This window comes from Nicotiana tomentosiformis, chromosome 12 (assembly GCF_000390325.3).
Source record: "Nicotiana tomentosiformis chromosome 12, ASM39032v3, whole genome shotgun sequence".
In the NCBI taxonomy this organism is placed as follows: Eukaryota; Viridiplantae; Streptophyta; class Magnoliopsida; order Solanales; family Solanaceae; genus Nicotiana; species Nicotiana tomentosiformis.
In genome coordinates this window covers 96,317,474-96,341,309 of record NC_090823.1, presented here as the reverse complement: position 1 = coordinate 96,341,309, position 23,836 = coordinate 96,317,474, and the positions used below count along the sequence as shown (strand labels likewise).

Below are 23,836 nucleotides of genomic sequence, written 5' to 3'. Positions count from 1 at the left end.
TGACAATGAATCGGTGTCGATTTCCACAGGGAGTTAAATATGGGTGTTAGGGTGTATACTTGATGAGCGTAGATGAAATAGCTCAATTACGCTTCCAAACAAGAGGGTGTTGTAATTTACTTCTACAATTTATACTAGCAATGATTAACTAGAGAAAAGAAACTAGAGATTGAGTAAATATTTTTATTATTTTTCAAATGGGTAGAAGGCCTAGGAATGTAACCTTCACCTAGGTGTTATCCTAATGGGTTAATTACGTTAATGCTTGTTTTAGTGATCGCGCTCTATTATAGCTCTCAACTCTAAGTTACCCACTAAATACGTATCAGTTATAGAGTGATTTTGCTCAATTTCGCTTTCTCAAGCCCAATTTGAGTATCTAGTCAAATAGTTGATAAGAGCTCAAGTCGAGGTTTCCCTATCTCTAGTTCAAACCCTTTAACTAGACGAGCCAAAACCATAACTAGCCCAATTTCTTTTTAGGCATGTTTTCTTAGACTAAGTCCCGCATTCTCAAGTAAGAACCAAGTCAAAAAGGCATGAATCAATGTTTGCAATCATTAATTCTAGAAATAATGCACGAACAAGGCTAAATAACAAATAACCAATCATAAACAAATATTAGATTAATTACTCATAAAGTTTACACACTAGGGTTGGTTCACAACCCTAGAAAATATCTAGCTACTCATAAAAAAAAATGGAAGAAAATAAAGAAGAAACACTAATTAAAGCCATAATATAAAACTTAAAATGATAAAGTAATGTGGTTTTAGCCCAAATTAGTCACAAATTATAAATTAAAGCCATAATATAAAACATAAAATGATAAACTAATGTGGTTTTAGCCCAAATTAGTCACAAATTATCAAAAGTAGTAAACTACAATGGCTAGAGCTCAAAAAACTATAAAACTTGCCCTAAAAAGTGTTTCTGTCTATTTATAGTGGCCAAAACCTTTCTGACAAAAATGCCTTTCGGGAGGATCTGCAACCGCCCAATTCTATGTGTAGTCCGGTGTTTACTTGGTTCTGCGGGTTGGGGAATTCTACAGCCGCACAATTTGTTCTGCGACTGCACTTAAGCTTCTGCGGCCGTACTTTTCCTTCTATGGCTGCACTTTTGGCAAGGCTTCACTCTTAGTCGTTTTGTACACTCTCTGAACTTTTTGAGTTTTTGTTAGTGAGACCATATTTTGCGGCTGCATAATTTGTGTGCGGTCCGTATTTTGCTTCAATCATCATCTGAGCTTCAACACCAGATTTGCGGTAGCAGAGAGAATTCTGCGGTCTGCGCTTTCTTCTGCGGAACACACTTTTAGCCTGTTGCGGTCCTTTTTGCCTTATGAGCAGGAACATCCTTTTTGAGTTAGATTTCTTCATTGAAGTTCAAGTCTCCAACATTCCTGCAATTTGCACAATATCATTAGTATTGGGAACAAAAATCAACACTTTCGGAGTAAAATTAAAGCAAGAGGGTACTAATAAGTGGTTAAAATCTATATTTATCCGGTAGCTCCATAGGAGTTAGACTAGATTTAAAGGATTAGTTTTCTATACTGTTTTTAACTAGTGTTAGAGGTACAACATACTATATATATCTAAGTTAGACCTTAATACTTGAAAAGAGGATGTGTAGGTTTTATAAAAAAAGGATATAGGTTGACGAAAAGCCTTGAAGATAATGTTTTGAAAGAGTATATTGTTTAAAACATATGGATGGGGTTAAGTTGTAAACACTTTGTATTTAAATGAATATGGTTATTTTTGTAACTCTAGTGAAGTAAAAGTATTGTAAAAAAATAGGTTTAAGATATACCTTGGTTTTCAAACTTCATTTTTACTTTGAAGAAATCGTTGGAAGCCTTTGGCGGGTGACAACACTTATTTAATTATATTCTTATAGAAAAGCTCAATTAAAAACTAATTTGGATTCCGTGTCTGTTTTTGAATGAGAAAATTATCCTTTGCTAAAGTTGTTTTAGTTCCAAAAGACTTCGTAAAAAATTATTAGTAGAGATTAATGGTATAAAAAAAATATGATTAACGAATTAAAACTATTTACTGTTAAGTCTAATGCTTATTTAATCTTATGTCTTTTAGGGCTTCCCTACATAAATCATTTAATCTGATATGATAAGTGTAGTGTCATATACATGTGAGAAAAAAGGATAGCAAAATATAATAAAGCAGTAAAGGGAAAGGAAGGACTTTGGTTTGGGCCTGAAAAGAGGTAGGCCCAGCAAATAGCAAGAACAGACAGCAGCAAACTTCAGACTTCCATATGCGCAAGTACAGGGCTTGGGCCTGATTTCTTTGAGAACTCGGCAGGCCCAATCATAATACATATTCAAAAAAAGAAAGAAGGTTGTTAGATATGCTACCCTATGCATATAATTACACGTGCAATAAACTAGTATGGGCCTAAACAAATTATAACAATTAATAATAATAATCCAGAATATGAAAATTAAACTAGTGTGGGGTCACATATGGTAAAGTGATTCACATTGAAAACCTTTGTTGTCATTAAAAACTAAACCTAAAGGGATTAATAAATATCAATAGATTAGAGACTAAGGGTAGAGTTCCATTCATGGCCAGAGCTCTCTTTGGATCCCTGACACGTCAAAGTTCCCAAGGGTCTCAAGGCCCAGGGTAGTACTTGTGTCGGGGAGAGTAGCTCAACCAAGAACTAAACTCTACTCCTAAATCCCCCTAACTATTCACACCCACTCTTCCCTACAGGTTTAGGTGCCAATAAGGCATCTCAATATAGATCCCAATATCACCGTGATACCATACCACATAAGTATATGTGCATTTCCCGTAATAGTTAATATAGAATACTGTAGGATCATAAGACAGCCAATTATCCGACTGTAACCACAATCTAACAAAAGTATATGATACACTGTGAATGATATGTTCGGCAATGCTCAAAAGAAATTAGCTTCAAACACATATAGAGACAAAGGCATTATGACATTATTGTTAGGAACCCAAGCACTTGGATCATATGTCTTAAGGATAGGGGAGTACATAGTCAAATCAGTAACAAACCATGAGCACAGATACATTTTTCTTAACAACTTTCAATAATATTAGTCAAAGGATTGTTATGACTAAGTATTAACTTCTAACATACATACAAGTTAGCAATCTCAATTGAAACTCCTAAAGAGTGTTAACAATAATATAGACTAATAGTTTTAGTTAAACTTCTAAGGAGTATTAGGAGAGTGCAGATTAACAACTATAGTTAGAACATCTGAAGAGTATTAACAGAGATATAAAACAATAACCACAATTAGAACTTCTAAAAGGTATTAACAGGGTCACAGATTCACAACCTAAATTAGAACTTCTAAAGAGTATTAACAGAGTCTCAGGCTAACAGTCATGTTTTACTCTAAAGCCAATATCATGATTACTTCTTTCTAAGAGATTTTAAACTCATAGTAACCTCATTGGAGAATAAAACATACTATTATACCCAAACAGTAGCAATAGAAGATTCACTTAAAGTTCACAAGCTAAGTCTAGTTCATTCAGTTGAGCTCAGTGAAGTTCTAAGGACAACATGGACATGTTTATGATTAGGAGGGACAAGCAGAAGTATTTGAAGAACAAATAAGTGCAGTGTATACTAGGGAACACCTACAAGATACATTTAGCAGGGATCATACTATTATACAAGTGTTAACATAATTCAATTAACAATATTACCTCATGAATTTCAGAAAAAAGGAGTGATTACATTAAAGATATTGTTAGGAAAAGCAAGTGAGGAATTTTGGATATATTGAAACTTAATGTTTGTAGTTGAGAAAAAAATTTGAGGCATCAGAACATAAACACATCTTATCCACACCTCATAGCTTAAGTTAAGTGTATAGCAATCTCAGAATACACACAAGAATGGTACAGAAGTCTAGTTAGCTTAAAACATGCTTCCATAGTATGATCAAACAATCATGATGCTTATCAGAGAGTCAATGACCTTTTAAGAGTTAACAAAATTAGAGAGGCATACCAGAAAAAGAATATAGGTTCAAGTGTCATAAACTAGCGATCCCAAACTAAGATGACAATCTTATCTTATCACTAAACAGATTCATATTTGTTTAAGTTTAATTTGTCAGATGAGACACTATAAATACAAGTAATAGCTAAGGTAAGTTTGTATAACAATCATGACAGTACAAACAAAATATCAGAAAAATCCAAAACTAAATATCAGGATAGTTTGAGAGTTTTCAGGATGTTTCAAAACTTAACAATAGAGATAAGTCATCGAGTGTTCATTGGGGCCAATACATAACTCTAATTTCAATAACTTAAGGAAATTCATGATTTCAGAATCTATTTAACAACCACATGTCATTAACAAATGTATAAAACAATCAACCATTAACACATTAGTAATAACATCACTTAATAAGAGATAAAAGAACAATCCATACTTAATAATTCAAACAAACAAAGAATAATATGGTTGAGGTTTTACTGACCTCTTTTAGGGAAGCAAACCGAACAAGTGCTCAAAATATCCGTTCAGGTAACCCAAAGCTCAGACTTTCAATTAGTGAGCAATCTCAGAACCGGAAAGAGAGAAAAAAGCAGAGATTGAGCAAGAACTTGAATTTTAATAAAAAATTCCTAAACAATACTATATTATGTATTAATTTCTCAGATGATAGGTGTTGTTAGGTGTGTCAGGTGATAGCATTTAAGGCTCCTATTTATAGTGGCCATTGAGCCTTAGGGTTTCAGGAGATTCAAGTAATGGTAGTGAAGAATGACGACTACTAGATGATGCAAGCAAATCAAGGGAAATCAGGGAATGCAGAGGTGAAAATCAATGAGAGATTTTACCCGAGTGACTAAAATTTCATAATGGATCATTGACGAGAAAAACCATCGGCTAAGGCTTTATTGTCCAAAAGTCACTACGTTTGACCTCTGGACATCGAATACTCATGATGAATTCTAAGAAAGAACTACATTCATGCTTTGATTTGATGTAGCGTGAAGGAAATTCATTGATTTTGAAGTTTCATGTTTAAGCTAGGGTTTCAGATTAGGGGTATTTGAATTTGATCGGTGAAAGGGGAAATATTCGGCGAGAATTGCGGACATAGTAGATAGGAAGGACGAATCTCTAGTCATGATTCATGACCTTGCACTTTTAGTGCAAGGTTTGAGATTGACGGGTCTGTTAGGTTGAGAGGAAGGAGAGAGGAAGGGGAAAGGGGGCGGCCGTTCAATGTTAGAATAATTAGGGTTAGAGAGAATATGGGTGATCATCTCTAGGTTTAAGATATGGAGATAGGATCTAGCCGTTGATCTTTATGATCAACGGTCCTAATATTTTGGGGTTAAAATGTTTTTGATAAGGAAATATGAGGGCCGTTGGATCTTTGTGTTTCAACGGTAGAGATTGGATCTGGCCAGCGTTAAAATTAAAGGAAAAAAAAGATAAAATGTGTTCCTCTGATTAAATAGATTAAAGACTCATATGTATGGGTGCTTCTTGTGTGATTGCTTTGAGAGCAGTGACGTGGCAAAATTTGATTGGTCCTCAGAGGTTTGGGCGTATTGCCAACAGGTATTGAAGAGGTTGTTTGGACTGGGTCCTTTTCGGATTGGGCTTCTATATTAGGCTAGAAGTTGATTTTTAAAGCAAATTTTACTACTAGGCATTGTGCCTAGTAGCTATTTTATAAATATTTAAAAACAAAACAAAACAATGTCAGGGAGTCTTACAATGTTGAAGAAATAGACTTTGCTAACTATATAGCTCCTATTATTAAGGTTGAGGAAGAAACTCAACAATGATAGTACATAATGTATCTAAAAATAAATCCGCAAACTAAAATCTAGCCATGGTAAATGATCACCACTGAAGCGCATGTGGCCCTTTTCCTCTTGTACAATTGATATGATAGATGCGATTGATCCAGTGCACTACATTCCTCTATTCCTTTCTTGTAAATGCATCTCATAATGTCATTCCTTTATGGCCTACCAGTAGAAGTAGCTAATCGTCTTTCCTCGTTGTCCCGCGGTTTGTTGTCCTGTTTATCCCACTCTTGTGTAGGATGTTCTGTGTCATAGCTAATGTTGTTTTCCTCTTGACTTGTAACTTCCAGTAAATCACCTACAATCAAAACCAATACAGCAAAAACACACACATCATATGTAGTTTCTACGATGCAGAAGTTTTGCACGTAGTTGAAACAGTGTAGTTTGAGGATTAATGCGTATAAATTCTATCTATGTTTTGCAATAGACTTTGTGTGGCTCCTTTCATGGGATATTGAAGTAATGAAATGCATTGGGTTGACTCCACACCACATCCATTGATCCCTTTTTTGAATGCCTATACTGCATACTTCTCATTAAATTTCTTGGCAGACTTGAGTTGTAATCCCATTCTTGTGTGTTCCTTCTATACATGAGAGTCCACACTGCAATGCTCAAAATCGTCCTCGCTTCCATGCTTGTGCCTACCTTTAATTCCTTTCCACCGGAATGAGTACATTGTACTAATAACCAGCAGCAGAAAGTAGGGCATAGATACAGTAGCTTCTCCTATGGTGTATTGGTTGCACCCTTTTCGCATCCAACAGATGCTATCCGTGTCATTGATCAAAAGCATAGCAAAGCTGGGCCATGTAGTGAGATGCACAGGTGCTGCAAATGTCCTTATTTGTTTGATGCTTCTCTTGTATCTCCATGGACTGAGCTGCTGACTAGGGCTAGATAAAATCTGCAGATAAACATGGAATTCGTTGATCCCTAGCCCTAGTATATCTTCATGATCTGTATCTTCCATGCTTGTGCTTATCTTTGATTTTCCTCCAATGTAATAAGTACATATTACTAATACCACCAATTGAAGTTTCCTCAAAGGAAAAGGCATGGATACATTAATTTTTCCTGCAAAAAAGAACCCATTGTTAGTAATAAAACAGTCCATCGTACTCTCCTCCATAAGGATTTGAGTATTATGGTAGTATGTTTCCTTATCATTGGGCTCACTTCTCCCCCCAGTATTGACTTCCATTGCACCTAATTCCTGACCCTTACTCTGAAATATGGACATAACCATTTGTCATTGTTAACTATCCTTCTACCTTGTGCTTCCAGCTGATCAAATGAGCGTGCTTCAAAATCTCCATTATCAAGGCCATAATTGGCTAGATAGTCCGCAAGTTTGTTGCCTTCTCTCATTATGTGTGAGAATCTAGTATTTCTCCTTCCCAAAAGCTCATTTATTTCCTATAAATATGCAGTTACTGCCCAAGGTGGATCCCAAGTTCCCTCTATCACATTCTTCATTAACATCGAGTCAGTTTGCACTAGGATATTGGAGTATCCATGATGCACATAGTACCTTAGAGCCTCAAGAATAGCAGATGCTTCTACTTCAATGTTAGTAGTCTCCTGAATTTCCTTTCCCCTTGCATACCTGACATCACCTTCCTCATCTCGTAGCACAAAGCCTATCAAGATCCTCCCTGGATTTCCTCTAGATGCCCCATCTGTGTTGATTTTCACCCAGCCATGATCATGTAATTCCCATGTCTGGGAACCACACAAGCCAAAACTCAGCTCGTCTCGGAAACATCCAATCTAACAAATTGATTGGCCAAGGCCTGAACATCTAAGGCTAAAGGCCTCTCTGCTACCGGTAAATATGCTAAGTTGCCCAAACTCTCCGTCATACGACTCAAGGCATCGGCCACTACATTGGCCTTCCCGGGATGATAGAGAATGATGATATCATAATCCTTAAGCAACTCCAACTATCTACGCTTCCGCAAATTAAGATCCTTCTATTTAAACATATGTTGTAGACTCCGGTGATCGGTGTATACCTCACAATGGACACCGTACAAATAATGCCTCCAAATCTTCAAGGCATGAATAATAGCTGCTAACTCAAGGTCATGGATCGGATAATTCTTCTCATGTACCTTTAATTGTCTGGACACGTAGGCAATCACTCTACTTTATTGCATCAACACTTTGCCATAACCAATACGCGACGCGTCACAATACACAATATAAGACCTTCAATCTGTAGGTAATACCAATACTGGGGCTGTAGTCAAAGCTGTCTTGAGCTTTTTGAAGCTCTCCTCACATTCCTCAGTCCACCTGAACGGAGCACCCTTCTGGGTCAATTTGATCATAGATGCAGCAATAGAAAAGAAACCCTCTATAAATCGACGATAATACCCTGCCAAACCAAGGAAACTCCGGATATCCGTAGCAGAGGACGATCTGAACCAACTTCGCACTGCTTCAATCTTCGTCGGATCTACCTTGATCCCCTCACACGAAACTATATGGCCCATAAATCCCACTGAATCAAGCCAAAATTCACACTTTGAAAATTTTGCATATAACTTATTTTCTCTCAAAGTCTAAAGCACAGTCCTCAGGTGATGTTCATGATCTTCCTGACTGCGGGAATACACTAGAATGTCGTCAATAAACACAATGATGAAAGAATCAAGATAGGGCTGAAATACATTATTCATTAAGTGCATAAATGTTGTTAAGGTGTTGGTCAGCCAAAAAGACATCACAAGGAACTCGTAATGACCGTACCGAGTCCTGAAAGCAGTCTTCGAGATATCTGGCTCTCGAATCTTCAACTGATGATAGCCTGAATGCAAGTCAATCTTAGAAAACACTCTGGCACCCTGAAACTGATCAAATAGGTCATCAATATGTGGCAATTGATACTTGTTCTTCACTGTAACCTTGTTTAGCTGGCGGTAATCAATACACATCCGCATAGAACCATCCTTCTTCTTTACAAATAAGACAGGAGCGAGGCCTTCTCCGCATTTACGAAGAAGGAAACCAGAACATCAAATTTCAGAAATTTGAACTTAGCTCCGGGTGGTCTAAAAATTACCCGAGCTACCCGGGACCCGGACAACTGTACCAACAAGTTCATAAACATAATACGGACTTGCTCGAAGCCTCGGAACACTTAAAACAACATCATAACTAAGAATCGCACCCTAAAACTAAATTAATCTACTTGCGAACTTCAAACTTCTTCAACTAGCTCTGAACGCGATGAATCACACTTAGACAACTCTGAGTGATGCTAAATTTTACGCACAAATCACAAATTACCATACGAACCTATCCCAGGCTTAGAATCCCAAACGGACATCGATAATACCAAAGTCTACTACAAACCAAATTTAAGAAACTCTACAACCTTCAAGGCGCCAACTTCCAACATTAAGCGTCAAAATGCTCTTGGATCATCCGAAACTCGATCCGAACACATGTCCAAGTCCAAAATCATCATACTATTGGAACCATCAAATCTCGGTTCCAAGATCATTTACTTGGAATGTTGACTCAAGTCAAATGTGGCCACATTAGGCTATTATTAAGGAACTAAGTGTTCCGAATTCAACCCAAACCCTTCCCCAAACCAACCATCCCCTCAAGTCATAAAATAGTAAAAGCACATATGGTAAGGCTCAAACAGAGGAACGAGAATCTAGAAAGCAAAATGATCGGTCGGGTCATTAAAAGAATGTGCATAGATATCTCAATAAGGAGGTATGAGAGGTTGCCCATGGCGAGGCTGAGGAGAGGTAGAGGTAGGCCTAAAAATTATTGGGGAAAGGTGATTTGGTATGATATGACGCAACTTCAGCTTACTAGAGATATGACCATTGATAGGAGGATGTGGAAGTTGGGAATTAAGGTAAAAGTTTAGTATATATACGGGAGTGTCTCAATTGCATGCTGGTAGCACTAGTAGTCTCATATTTGTATCTTCTTATCTGTAGATTTCTTTAACTATATATCGGTTCTTTCGGTTCGATTATCCTATTACATTATTACCTTATCTTGTTGTTGTTACTACTTGTTGTGTCTGCTTCTTTTCACTTGTACCTTGAACCGGGGATCTATCGAAAATAGTCTCTCTATCTTCACAAGATAGGGGTAAGGACTGCATACACTGTAGCCTCTCCAGACCCCACTTTGTAAGATTGCACTAGATTTTTTTGTTTTTGTTTTTAAAATTTTCTTTTTCTTTTTGTTAGGTTTGTTTTTAAAACTCCAGTAGTTAATTTTAGTATTTGTTTATAAAAGCACGAACCCCCTTAGAAAAATATCATTCACCTTTTTTATCCTTTAAAATTAGATTTCACACTAGACAAAATAGTCATTTAATTATTTCCCTAATTTTTAGGACTTTAAAATAAATTAACTTTTATATATTAAACTCTTACTTATTTGAACTATGTACGAAATTCTAATATTTAAAACGAATTTATCACTTCAATTCAAATAAACACATAAAATTGAAGGCAAATGTCGAATCAACACATAAATTTTAACACTAACATAAATATCTCAACTTTTACCTTACATATCTAAGACCAATTAAAATGAAAGAATAATCATTAAATAATAATTAGTACTACTTATAAATAAGGAATAATATATAAATATTATAGTTATATATGTAATATAGGAGCTCAAAAATAAAAACACTCATCTACAAATTATAAATAGGGAAATACTGCATATGTGTAGGAAAATACTGGACTTCAATAGGGCACAGTTTCTGAATAATTAGATAAATAGAATCAACAATCATTATTTTTAAAAATGTATACTTTTTTCTTTAACTTTTCTTTTTATAATATCTCAAACATAAAATTTATATAATTCCTTGAAAAGTTGTACATTCATTAAGACGGGATACACGCGCAACGCGTGTACCCTAAAGACTAGTATATTATAAAAGCATGAATGTAAAATGTTAAATGTTGAACGACGAAAATATTCTTGAAATACTTATCGACTTTTATACCCTTCTAATGCTATATTATTCTTCAAAGAAACGATTTCATATATGATAAATCGTCATATCGACTTTGCCTAATATTAGGACTTTGATTTAATTAGGATATTTCTGTAACGACCCGACCGGTTGTTTTGAGCTCTAGCACGTCGTTAGGCGGTTTGAGGCCTAGAGTAGTTTCACTTCATGTTTTATGACTTGTACGTATTGTCGGAATTGAATTTCAAGAAGTTCGGAGTTGTTTCGGAAGGAAAATTCTCAATTCAGAAGCTTTAAGTTGGGAGAGTTGACCGATTTTGGCTTTTGAGCAAACGACTCTCGAATAGAATTTTTTATGATTTCAATATCTTCGTATGGTGATTTCGGACTTAGGCGTATGTCCGGATTTGGATTTGAAAGTCTGTAGGACAATTCGGCATTTTTTTGGCGAAAAGTTGGAAAGTTGAAGTTTTGAAATATTCATAAATTTGATCGGAAGTTGACTTGGTTGATATCGAGCTCGGATTTCGATTTCGGAAATTGGAACATGTCCATTATGTCATTTATGACTTGTGTGCAAAATTTGAAGTCATTCCGGATTGATTTGATACGCTTCGGCGCAAATTATAGAATTTGGAAATTTCATAACTCATAATTCGATTCGAGGTGCGATTTGTAGTTTCGGCGTTGTTTGATCTGATTTGAGGTCTCGACTAAATTTGTATCATGTTTTGGGACTTGTTGGTATGATTTGACCGGGTCCCGAGGGGCTTGGGTGTATTTTGGGTCATTGTTTGAGAGACTAGTAAAGTAAAGAAATTTGGAGTTTGACCATGGTGAATATCGGGTCAAAATGATCCCTTTTTAGTATTTTGAGTACGCGAGCAGATCCGTAGCGTATTTTATGATTGAAATGCATATATGATTTATGTCCGGGAGGTTCCAGATGAGTTTCGGGGTGGTTTCGAATCATTTCGGAGAAGTTTGGGTTTGCTGGTTTCTAGTGAGGCACTGTTCATTCGCAATTGCGAACATTGTTCATCGCAATTGCGGACACTGATCATTGGAGTTTATTGTTCATTCGCAAGTGTTTGTCCGCAAATACGAATCTGGCCAGAAGACTTAAGGATCGAAACTTGGTCATTTTTCCATTTTCGTTTTGGATTTTGGAGCTCGATTTTTGAGCGATTTTGAGGAGTTCTTCACGATTTCGACTTGGGTAAGTATTCCATATCCGAAAATGATTATATTTCATGATTCCATGGTTATATTCATCAATTATTAGTGAATCAATTAGAAGAAAATGAGATTTTGGCAAAATCTTTCAAAAACGAAAAATGAAGATTTGGAGGTCGATTCTTTATCAGAATTTGATAAAATTAGTATTGTTGAACTCGTATCAGAATGAGTTATCGGATTTTGTGAGTTTTGTCAGGTTCTGGGCACGTGGGCCTGGGGTTGACTTTATTGACTTTTCGAGCGGAGTTGGGAATTGTAAAGATAATTGATTACTTTATATTGAGATCGAGTTTCTTCTTTTATTTAATTAATAAATAAGATTAATAATTAATCATTTTAGGAACTTAATTACTTTTAAAAATATTATTTTCTAACTCAAACATAAATTTTAATATAATATAAAATTTTGATACTGATTGAGAAAAGGTACACGTGCAACGCGCGTATCCTAAGACTATTAAATAAGATTAACAATTAATCATTTCAGGAACTTAATTACTTTTAAAATTTTATTTTGTAACTCAAACATAAATTTTATTATAATATAAAATTTTGATACTGATTGAGACAAGGTACACGCGCAACGCGCGTATCCTAATATATATATATATGTGTGTGTGTATAAGTTCAATCTTACTTGACTTTAATTTCGAAATAGTAGGAATTGTCATATAATTCAAATAAGAAATGATTTAATATTCAAAATATTAATTAAGTTTAAAGTCCTCAATAATTGAAAGCAACTTAGATCACAATTTTGTCCGACATAAATTCTATTTTCAAACGGTAAAAAAGGCGAATGATAAGTTCAATCTTACTTGACTTTAATTTCGAAATAGTAAGAATTGTCATATAATTCAAAAAAGAAATGATTTAATATTCAAAATTTTAATTAATTTTAAAGTCCTCAATAATTGAAAGCAACTTAGATCACAATTTTGTCCAGTATAAATTCTATTTTCAAACGGTAAAAAAGACGAATGATATTTCGCTAAGGAGGTTTTTGTTTTTAATATAGTACTAGTATCAATGCGTGTGTCTTATATTGATGAGAATAATATTTTTTAAAAAACATACAAAGCATGTTTTTAAACCAAAATAAATATTAAGTAAAAATTCAGGTTCTTATAAACTGATCAGGAATTGACACACATATAGTGAATTATATTCATTTCTTCGTGATCTTATCAAATACTAATATTTATTTAAGTTACAAACTAAAATTAAGTTGTACAAAAAAAAAATATTAGTAATTTGAAATTAGAATATTTTATGGGTGTCACTTTTGTCTTAATAACCATATATGTTATGATTCGTCATGGTTAGATACGTAGGACCCACTACTTGCAACTTTTATAATCCTTTTCATAATAACATTGGTTCAACAATTTTACTAACTCTTTTAAAATCTTCTTTTTGATACCCTTTTCATTCTCTTAAAACACTAACCAAAGGGGAGAAGAGGGCAAAGAAGAAAAAAAGAAAAACATATCCTAGTAGTTCAAAATTTAATTATTAAACAACAACAAAAAGCTATAAATTAAATACGGTGGACGGTGGTGCAATTTTCCGCACTCTGCTTCATCTCCACTGGAATTCTAGAAAAATATTTATATAAGGTAAAACTCTTATTAAATTTTAATGTCCTAAATATTAGGACTTCTTACATATTAATAATGTAATAAACAAAATTTTAGTTGATCTCAAAATTCTAAAAATTAGGAATATAGGGTAAATTATAATTTTATCCAATATAAAATAAATTTTTAAAGGGTAAAAAAAGCGAATAACATTTCGCTAAGGAGTTTCGTATTTTTAATACAACATAGATAGATAGATAGATAGATAGATAGATTAACTGATATTTGAGGGGAAAAAACATTTTATGGGAAATCATTTATCTTAATCATTGAAATATCAAAATCTATAAGTATCGCCACCTATATATATCAGTGCGGACTCTAAAGATAGCACATAATGAAAAAAAAAAAAGATTCATATAAGTGGTGCTACTAGTAGGAGTAGTATTCGACTTGTTAAAGAACTTTTATTATTGTTATTATTATAATTATTATTCATTTCGCTTTATGTAACATAATTCGGAATACGTGGTTCTTGTTGATTAATTTTTAGAAATAAATATTTGAAATAAAATTTACATATTTAAAATTATATAAAAAGTATTATAAGCCACAAGAGTTAATAATTTAAAATATTTAAAAAGAACCTTCTTTGACTTTTTAAATAGTAAATCTATCAACATAAAATAAAATAGGGAGAGTGTTATTTATGTATATTTAATTTATTTTCAAATTTTATTATTTAGTATAATAATGATTTAAATTGAGCTTAAATGAAAAAATGATAGTTGAGGCAGTCAATCCCAACCCTTTTTTTGGACTAATAACATATTTGGAAGCCAAGCTTCTAAAATATGACTATTTTGAAAAGTACTTTTCTCATAAGTATTTTTAAAAAAAATAGTAAAAGGTTGTTTGTGTTTGACTAATTAATTTAATTTGAATACAATTAATGTTTGATCAAATTTCTAAAAAATATTGCTAAGTATATTTTTTTTAAGACTGCTTTTCAAAAAAAGTTTGAAATTTTTTTTTTTTTTAAAAACTTGACTAAATATCTTAATTTTTGAAAAGAAAAATACTTTTTAGGCTATAAGCCGCGGCCGTACAATGAATTATTATGTGAACAAGCTATATTTCATCACATGTTCTTTGTTTTTTCCTGCCCTTCTTTTCTTTTGTTACCGATCAACAAAGTAGTTTTCGAGAAGTACGAATACCAACTTGGTGAGCTAAAAATAAAGACTGACCTCTGGTCTAATGATTGGCTAAGAACGTGACAAGTACACAGAAAATGAACAAGACGGTGATATTGGTAACCGGAGCTTCTGGTTACCTGGGTGGACGGCTCTGCCACCAGTTATTCAACGCCGGCCACCATGTTAAGGCATTCGTTCGCCATACAAGCAACCTATCTTCTCTACCTCCGCCTACTGATGGCGGAAGCGGCGGCGGAACCCTAGAGCTTGTGTTTGGAGATGTTACAGATTATCAGTCACTCCTTCAAGCCTGCTCCGGTTGCCACGTCATCTTTCATGCTGCTGCATTGGTCGAGCTATGGCTTCCTGATCCATCTGGATTATTCTCAGTGAGCACAGTATATAATGCGTTTCGCCTGAAGAAAACTTTTTATTCGTAGAAATGTTGGTACTTTAAAAAAATCAGTTTTCAGTGTTGGGGCAGAAAAGTAGGTTACACGTGGTAATTAGACATATACAAGTAGATGACGGTGGAATAATCGGGTATACATAAAAATACTTACTGTTTTTTATTAGGATATAAAAATTCTGCTCACGTGTTATTCTCAATTTATGTAAGACTTTTTTAAAAAAAAATTGTGATCTAAAACAAGCACAACGCATTTGTGTGATTATAAATCTATCATAATATTTGTATGTAAATAAGGAAGTATAAATATTTTTAGCACATATTAAAAAGAAAAGTATGATATCTAAATTAGAACTAACAGAGTACTCTCTCCGTCTCATATTCATAGTCATGGTTACTAAAAATAGTTGTCTCAAATTATTTGTCAGAAGTTCAAGACAAAATTGTTCTTGAAGATAGAGATAACACATAAATAGAATAAATATTTAATGAAGAGAAATTATATCTTAAGACATAAATAAGTATAAAATAGTCTATTTCCTTTCCTAATTAGTATTTTTTAAGGGACGTGTAAAAGAAAAACACGACACATAATAGGAGACGGAAGGAATTGAGTTTTTGTGATATTTACGAGGATTAATTGATGGTGCAATGATAGCCTATAAGAATAGTCTATTGTGATATTACTGAGTAGTAAATGACGGTGGAATGATAGTTTTGTTTTATGTGTGATACTTTTAAATATCCATTGAAGCTTCTTTTATACTTATCAATGTTATTGCACTGCATCTATAGGTCAATATTGGAGGCTTGAAGAATGTGTTACAAGCTTATAAAGAAACGGGAACTATAGAGAAAATTGCGTACACATCGTCGTTTTTTGCCTTGGGGTCAACTGATGGATATGTTGCCGATGAAACTCAGGTATAAAAGCTGATTTAATGTGTTAAAGATCTAATATTGATAACTAGATTTATTCCTTCTTTAGTTGAGATGGTTCACGTTTCAGAGCAAGCAAAGTCTTTTTTTTTGAGTCTCATCGTCACCTCTAACCTAATATTAGTCCCAAAATAAGAGGCCCGAAAGCTATACTTTGTATGATGGTGGTGTCAGGGACAAGTATTAGGCGAACAGATGGGAAGAAATCACCTATGTATTTTTTGTCTTTACTGATATTTGAACCTGAGACCTTGTCCTCTAATTCATTGACCACTAAATTATTGAATTTGATAAGATTAATGTGAACTAGTGTGAATATTTGAAGCCTCATTTTAGGAAGAAATTGGTAGGTGTATTTTTCATGCATTTACATTACATGATCACACTTAATATGATGTCATGCATGACATTATTAAGGCAATTTTTCTTCTATAAATAGCAAGGGTTTTGTTTATTTGTAACATATTTCACTGCCTTCTTATCTCCTAAGACATTTGAATCTTCTTTCTCTCTTGTAGTATTTCACTTGTATTATTTGAGTGAAATAAAGTTTGAGTTGATTGTGTCCGAGGACTAGGCAAAAATCAAATTTTACCGAACCTAGTTAATTTCTGGTGTTCTTTTTATTATTGTCTCACCTACTATTTATTAGTTACCTTTAGATATAGTAGTTGTGATTTAATCACTCTCTATATATTTGGCTTCCACAACAATTGGTATCAGAGCCAAGGTACTATCTGAGTATGCTTTGTGGTTGCAGCATAGTCTGAACTTTCATATCAGAAAAGAATTACTTTGGTGTTCTGTACTGTCAGCAAATAAATAGTATATGTAGCAAAAATGAGAGATAATAAAAATGAAAAGTCCACATCGGGTGTCAGTAATACGTCATTGGCATCTTCACTTATGACAAGAATTATGTCAAATGCAAAATTTGTAGTTGAAATTTTCGACGGGTCAGGATATTTCGGGATGTGGCAAGCTGAGACTCTTGATGTCCTTTTTCAACAAGGGCTAGATATTGCTATAGAAAAGAAACCGGACAATAGTGAGGAAGAAGAAGCACTAGTCGTGAGAGGTCGTTCTCACAATCATATGAGAACAAAGAAAGGAAGATCCAAGTCAAGATCCAGACCCAGCAAAGATGAATGTGCCTTTTGCCGAGAAAAGGGGCACCGGAAGAAAGACTATCTAAAGTTGAAAAATAAGGCCAAACCTAATAATGGGAAGGTTGCCATGGATTCAAATGTAGCTGATTGTGACGACTTTGATTTCTCAGTAGTTACAACTGAGCCATTCAAACCATGTGACATATGGTCGATGGATTCAGCTTGTAGCTATCATATGTGTCCCAACCGGGACTGGTTCGTTTATTTTCAAAAAGGAAAATGTGGAGTTATTCACACCGCAAACAACAATCATCTTACCGCATATGGTATTGGTTCAATCCGATTAAGGAACCATGATGGATTGATCAGAACATTAACTGATGCTCGATACGTACTGGAATTGAAGAAAAATCTCATTTCTGTAGGAGCCCTAGAGTCAAAGGGGTTCAAAGTTATGGAAGAAAATAGGGTAATGAGAATATGCTTCGGTGCACTAGTGGTAATGAAAGGAATTCGGAGAAATAATAACATGTACCACTATCACGGTAGTGCAGTTATTGGGACAGCAACAGTGACATCCAGTGATGACAAGGAGGCAGAAGCAACCAAGCTATGGCACATGCGCTTGGGACATGCTGGAGGAAAATCCTTGAAAATTTTATCAGATCAAGGATTATTAAAAGGAGTAAAAACTTACAATTTAGAGTTTTGTGAGCACTATGTCAAGGAGAAACAGACAAGGGTTAAATTTGGAACAGCCATCCACAATACTAAAGGTATTTTAGATTATGTTCACTCTGATGTTTGGGGTTCTTCCAAAACACCTTCATTAGGTGGGAAACACTATTTTGTAACCTTTATTGATGACTTTTCCCGGAGAGTGTGGGTGTATACTATGAAAACCAAAGATGAGGTATTGGAAATTTTTCTCAAATGGGAGGCAATGATAGAGGCTCAAACAGGAAGAAAGATAAAGTGTCTCCGCACAGATAACGGTAGAGAATACAAAAATTATCTTTACAATAAGATTTGTGAAGATGCTGGCATTTTAAGATATTTCACCGTCAGAAATACACCACAACAGAATAGAGTGGCAGAACGCATGAACCAGACTTTGCTGGAGAAAGTTCGGTGTATGTTGTCCAATGCTGGCTTGGGCAAAGAATTTTGGCTTGAGGCAATAATATATGCATGCCATCTCATTAATCGTCTACCATCTGCCGCTATTGGAGGCAAGACACCATTTGAATAATGGTATGGAAAACTTGCTGAAGATTATAATTTTTTGCATGTGTTTGGCTCAATTGCATACTATCATGTGAAAGAGTCAAAATTGGATCCGAGGGCAAAGAAAGCTATATTTATGGGGATTACTTCTGGAGTCAAAGGATACCGATTATGGTGTCGAGAGACACGAAAAATTATATTCAGCAGAGATGTTACCTTTGATGAATCTACTATAACATATAAGGTAACATTTGAAGATGTCAAATAAACTGATGGTGCTTCAAAGCAGGTGGAGTTTGAGGAAAAATTAATTTTTCCAACACAAGGAGAAAACAAGGAAACAATAAAAGATTTTTTTCTGGAAAAAGAGTCAGCGGAAGGGGAGATTCTAACTCAGAACCCCCAACAACAACTTGAATCAATAGCAACCAGCAAGCCAAAAAAAAACAATAAAGAAACATGTTCGTCTCATAGAGACGATGGCTTGTGCAACCTCAATTGTAGCTGATGGTGTTTCTACCACTTATAAAGACGCAATCTAAAGTTTAAAAGAAGATAAATGGAGGATTGTCATGAATGAAGAAATGCAGTCCCTTCATCAGAATTGCACATGGAAATTGGCCAATCTTCCGAAGGGCAAGAAAGCAATTGGGTGCAAATAGGTATTTGCAAAGAAAGAAGGATTTCCTAACCAAGAAGACGTTCGCTACAAAGAAAGATTGGTGGCCAAAGATTACGCTCAAAAGGAGGAAATTGATTACAATGAGGTATTTTCTTCGGTCGTGAAACACTCCCCCGTTAGAGTTTTGTTGGCTTTGGTAGCACAGTTGAATTTGGAACTAGTTCAGTTAGATGTAAAAACTGCATTTTTACATGGAGACTTGGAAGAAGAAATCTATATGACTCAGGTAGAAGGATTCAAAGTTGCTGAAAAGGAAAATATGGTGTACAAATTGAAAAAATTATTGTACGGATTGAAACAATCTTCTAGACAATGGTACAAATGATTTGACAAGTTTATGTTCCGGCATAAGTACAGAAGAAGCAAATACGATTATTGTGTGTATTTGCGCAAGCTTGAAGACGGATCCTTCATATATCTTCTCCTATACGTTGATGATATGTTGGTAGCTTCCAAAAGTCAAGAGAAAATTGAGAAGTTGAAAATTCAACTAAGAAAGGAGTTTGAGATGAAGAATTTGGGTGAGGTGAAGAAAATTCTTGGCATGGAGATAAAAAGAGATAGACATTCAAAGAAACTCTATCTATCTCAGAAAGAATACTTGAAGAGAGTAATAGATCGATTTGGCATGAATGAGAACACGAAGTCGGTTAGCACTTCTCTTGCTCCTCACTTTAAGCTTACTGCTGCTATGTCACCGAAGAATGAAGTTGAACGAGAGTATATGTCAAGTGTGCCATATGCGAATGTTGTTGATAGCTTGATGTATGCAATAGTTTGCATAAGACTTGATATTTCACATGCTATCGGAGTTGTAAGAAGGTATATGCATGATCCAGGAAAGGAGTATTGGCAAGCTGTGAAATGGATTCTACGGTGTATTCGTAATACTGTAGATATTGGATTGATTTTTTAGCAGGAAGATAGTCAGTATCTGGTTGGATATTGTGACTCGGATTATGCGGGTGATTTGGACAAGTGTAGATCAACTACTGGTTATGTTTTCACTTTTGCAAATGCACCAGTTAGTTGGAAGTCTACTTTGCAGTCAACGGTTGCTTTGTCTACTACTGAGGCAGAGTACATGGCAATTACGGAGGCTGTAAAGGAGGTAATTTGGCTTCAAGGGTTGCTTAGAGAGCTTGGTATTGGTCAAGAAAGCATCACACTATTTTGTGATATTCAGAGTGCTATCCAATTAGCAAAGAACCAAGTTTATCATGCAAGGACGAAGCACATTGATGTTCGATATCACTTTATACGAGATATTATAGAAGAATGTGGAGTCACGGTGCAGAAAATTCGGACTACAGACAACCCTGTCGATATGCTAACAAAAGTAGTGACTGCGATCAAGTTTCAATATTGTTTAAACTTGATCAACATTATTGAACTTTGAATATTGAAATTGAAGACATAATCAAAATTTATCAGTGAGAGAAAATTGAAAAAAGTGATATCTTGCCAAGGTGGAGATTTGTTGAATTTAACAAGATTAATGTGAACTAGTATGAACGTTTGAAACCTCCTTTTAGGAAGAAATTGGTAGATGCATTTTTCATGCATTTACATTGCATGATCACACTTAATATAATGTCATGCATGACATTATTAAGACAATTTTCCTTCTATAAATAGTACGGATTTTGTTCATTTGTAAACATCTCTCACTCGCATTCTTATCTCCTAAGGCATTTGAATCTTCTTTTTCTCTTGTAGTATTTCACTTGTATTTTTGGAGTGAAATAAAGTTTGAGTTGATTGTGTCCGAGGACTATGCAAAAATTAAATTTTGCCGAACCTCGTTAATTTCTGGTGTTCTTTTTATTATTGTCTCACCTAGTATTTATTAGCTACCTTTAGATATAGTAATTGTGATTTAATCACTCTCTGTATATTCGGCTTCCGCAACATAAACTACATCCTTGGGTGAAAATGTTTGACTAATATTATGCTATACAGACTCATACTGGAAAGTTCTTCTGTACGGAGTACGAGAAATCAAAAGTTGTTGCTGATAAAGTTGCATTAGATGCTGCGTCTGAAGGAATGCCGATAGTGCCTGTTTATCCAGGACTCATATATGGTCCTGGAAAGGTCACAAATGCAAATATCGTTGCGCGTATGGTAAATATTTCATCCTTCTTCCTCTCCCCTTCTTGGATTCAGCTTGATGTTTGGAACTAATTATATTTCAATTGATGGTTAGGATCAAAATAACTCGTTTTAATGTTATGGATTTTGGACATAGCTATACCTTGGCAATGTTCTTGTAGTTGATTAATAAATTGTAGATGTTCTATCATTTCATGCATAATGACTGCTTCACCAAAGACTATAACATGTTCAATGATGCCAAACTCCTCATTCTGTAAGAGGGGTGTTTGTTAATTAATTCTGTTTCCTGGAAATGAGAAGGAAGAAGAGGAGGAATGCTGGTAAAAAGGAGATAATCAGGAATTTTGCATTTTTTTCCTATGAATTAAACCAATTTCGAACGGTAGGAAAAATTCCTCGATGAATTTTTTTGAAGGGTATTAGTACCCAAAAAAAAAATGTTGGGATTAAGTTCCACAAACATAAACTTTGAGGGACTCTGTATCACCTTGTTTGATACGTTACCTGTAAACGAAAGAAAGAGAAAACAGTGCTTCAGGTTAATGGTCATGCTGCAATAGTAGGATTTAGCAACAACAATAACAACATACCGGTCGAAATCCCACAAGTGGGGTCGGGGAGGGTAGTGTATACGCAGCATAAACCCTGCCTTTGTGAAGGTAGGATTTAGCAATTTTACTAATTAGCTGCTGTAATTTGATGTGTCAGACATGAAATTTATGTGGTATTGAGTTTTCACATGATTTTGTCAGATAATTGAACGCTTTAGTGGGCGTTTACCTGGTTACATTGGCCAAGCAAATGAGAGGTATTCTTTTAGCCATGTTGATGATGTGGTTGACGGGCATATTGCAGCTATGGACAAAGGCAAACCAGGTGAAAGGTATCTTCTTACTGGGGAGAATGCGTCATTTAAGGAAGTTTTCGACATAGCTGCCATGATCACTCAGACAAGAAGGCCTTTATTTGGAATCCCCCTACTAATTATTGAAGCTTACGGCTGGATATCAGTTCTTTTCTACAAATTAACGGGAAAGCTTCCTCTAATCAGTCCTCCGGTAAGAAACAGATCGACGTTTCATGCTTTCATTTGTTATACTGGATTTTCTTTAGGGGAGTATGTCTTAAGTTGTATGAGATTCGAGACCAAACGGTGGTGACTTTTGGTTTAATACATCAATGTCACAATGACAGAAACATTGGGCTTTAGCTTTTTACCTATTTTTCTTTAAGGTTCTTGTCACTTCACCGGCTTAAATTACTGCAGATCGCGCCTTCTTATTTGGTTCTAAGTGTGACAAATTGTTTTCTTAGCATGTCTAGTAGACCTTTTTCATTTTTGCAGCTTATAGTTCGGAATTATACTTATAAATTAAATTACAGGTTAATATTTATGTATCTAATATGTATGGCAGCCATCATTATGTTGCATATTTCCCGACTCCTTATTTCTCAAGCTAAGTCTCTACTTCTGGGCTCCGCATTTGCATAACTAGAGCAGTACATATGCAACTTTGCTTGGTCTTACTTTTTTGGAAAACATTTGCTTCTTTAAGAAACTATTAAAAAAAATTGTATTTTGCTCCACCAAACAAAAGTAGACATCATTTAGCACATAAGCAGGTCAAATTTTTTCACACCTGGCCAAAAACAGGTGGTGACATTGATGGGATTTTCATGTTCTAGGCAGGGTGATTTTTTGCTGACCTACTTTCTTTTCATTTCTTTCTTTTTTATGCCTGATTATAGCTTGCATTGGACCTTAATTCTTATCACCTCGTTATACATCATCTTGAACAAACTGTTTCCGCGGCTAGACATCAGTGGGCTTACTCTTGTGAGAAGGCGAAAGCAGAGTTGGATTACCATCCCAGAAGCTTGAAAGAAGGTTTGTCCGAGGTGCTTCCCTGGTTGAAGAGCTTGGGATTGATCAAGTACTGACAAATAATATTTCTATCGAGAATTATAGTGTTCATTATTCTTAGAATCAATTCTTTAGATGGTCATCCATGTTGTAGAAATTACTTGAGAAAGTCACTTTTATTTTTTTAAGACAATAAAATCAATCATGTTTGCTTATATATCTCAAAAAGTCACTGCTCATACTCTCTCACTAAAATCATTTGCCATATCATTTAAAATGCCCATTTGGATAATAAAATCACACATTTGCATTTTTTTTTTCTTGTGTTGATCTTTGCTACTCTTGTGTCAATTTTATTTTTAGTTGTGACCACTTCTAAGGATCGTCACATATAATTTTCAATTACAGTACTAATTTTACGGATCTTAATATCGTCACAAAAAGTCTTTTGTGATAATTTTTTCATTGATTCTAACGGTCCTATTTCTTGTTAGTATTTTGAGATAGTTTTTATTACGATATTCGATATTCATTTTAAGATATAAAAGAAATTTAGAATCTTATCACTATATTGTCATTCCAACCTAGCCAAACTAGTCTTCATTTTTTTAACTTGTCATTTTATTTC

General features: G+C 34.7%; 1 protein-coding gene across 1 annotated transcript; it reads left to right on the top strand.

Annotated features, from left to right (window-relative positions):
- The first annotated feature begins 14,873 nt into the window (after positions 1-14,873).
- Positions 14,874-23,463, top strand: LOC104093090 (uncharacterized). The gene is made up of 5 exons (XM_070191747.1): positions 14,874-15,249; positions 16,065-16,193; positions 21,189-21,353; positions 22,097-22,402; positions 23,094-23,463. Exons 1-5 carry the CDS (start codon positions 14,956-14,958, stop codon positions 23,283-23,285), a joined length of 1,086 nt encoding a protein of 361 aa, XP_070047848.1. The 5' UTR covers positions 14,874-14,955; the 3' UTR covers positions 23,286-23,463.
- The last annotated feature ends 373 nt before the right edge of the window (positions 23,464-23,836 follow it).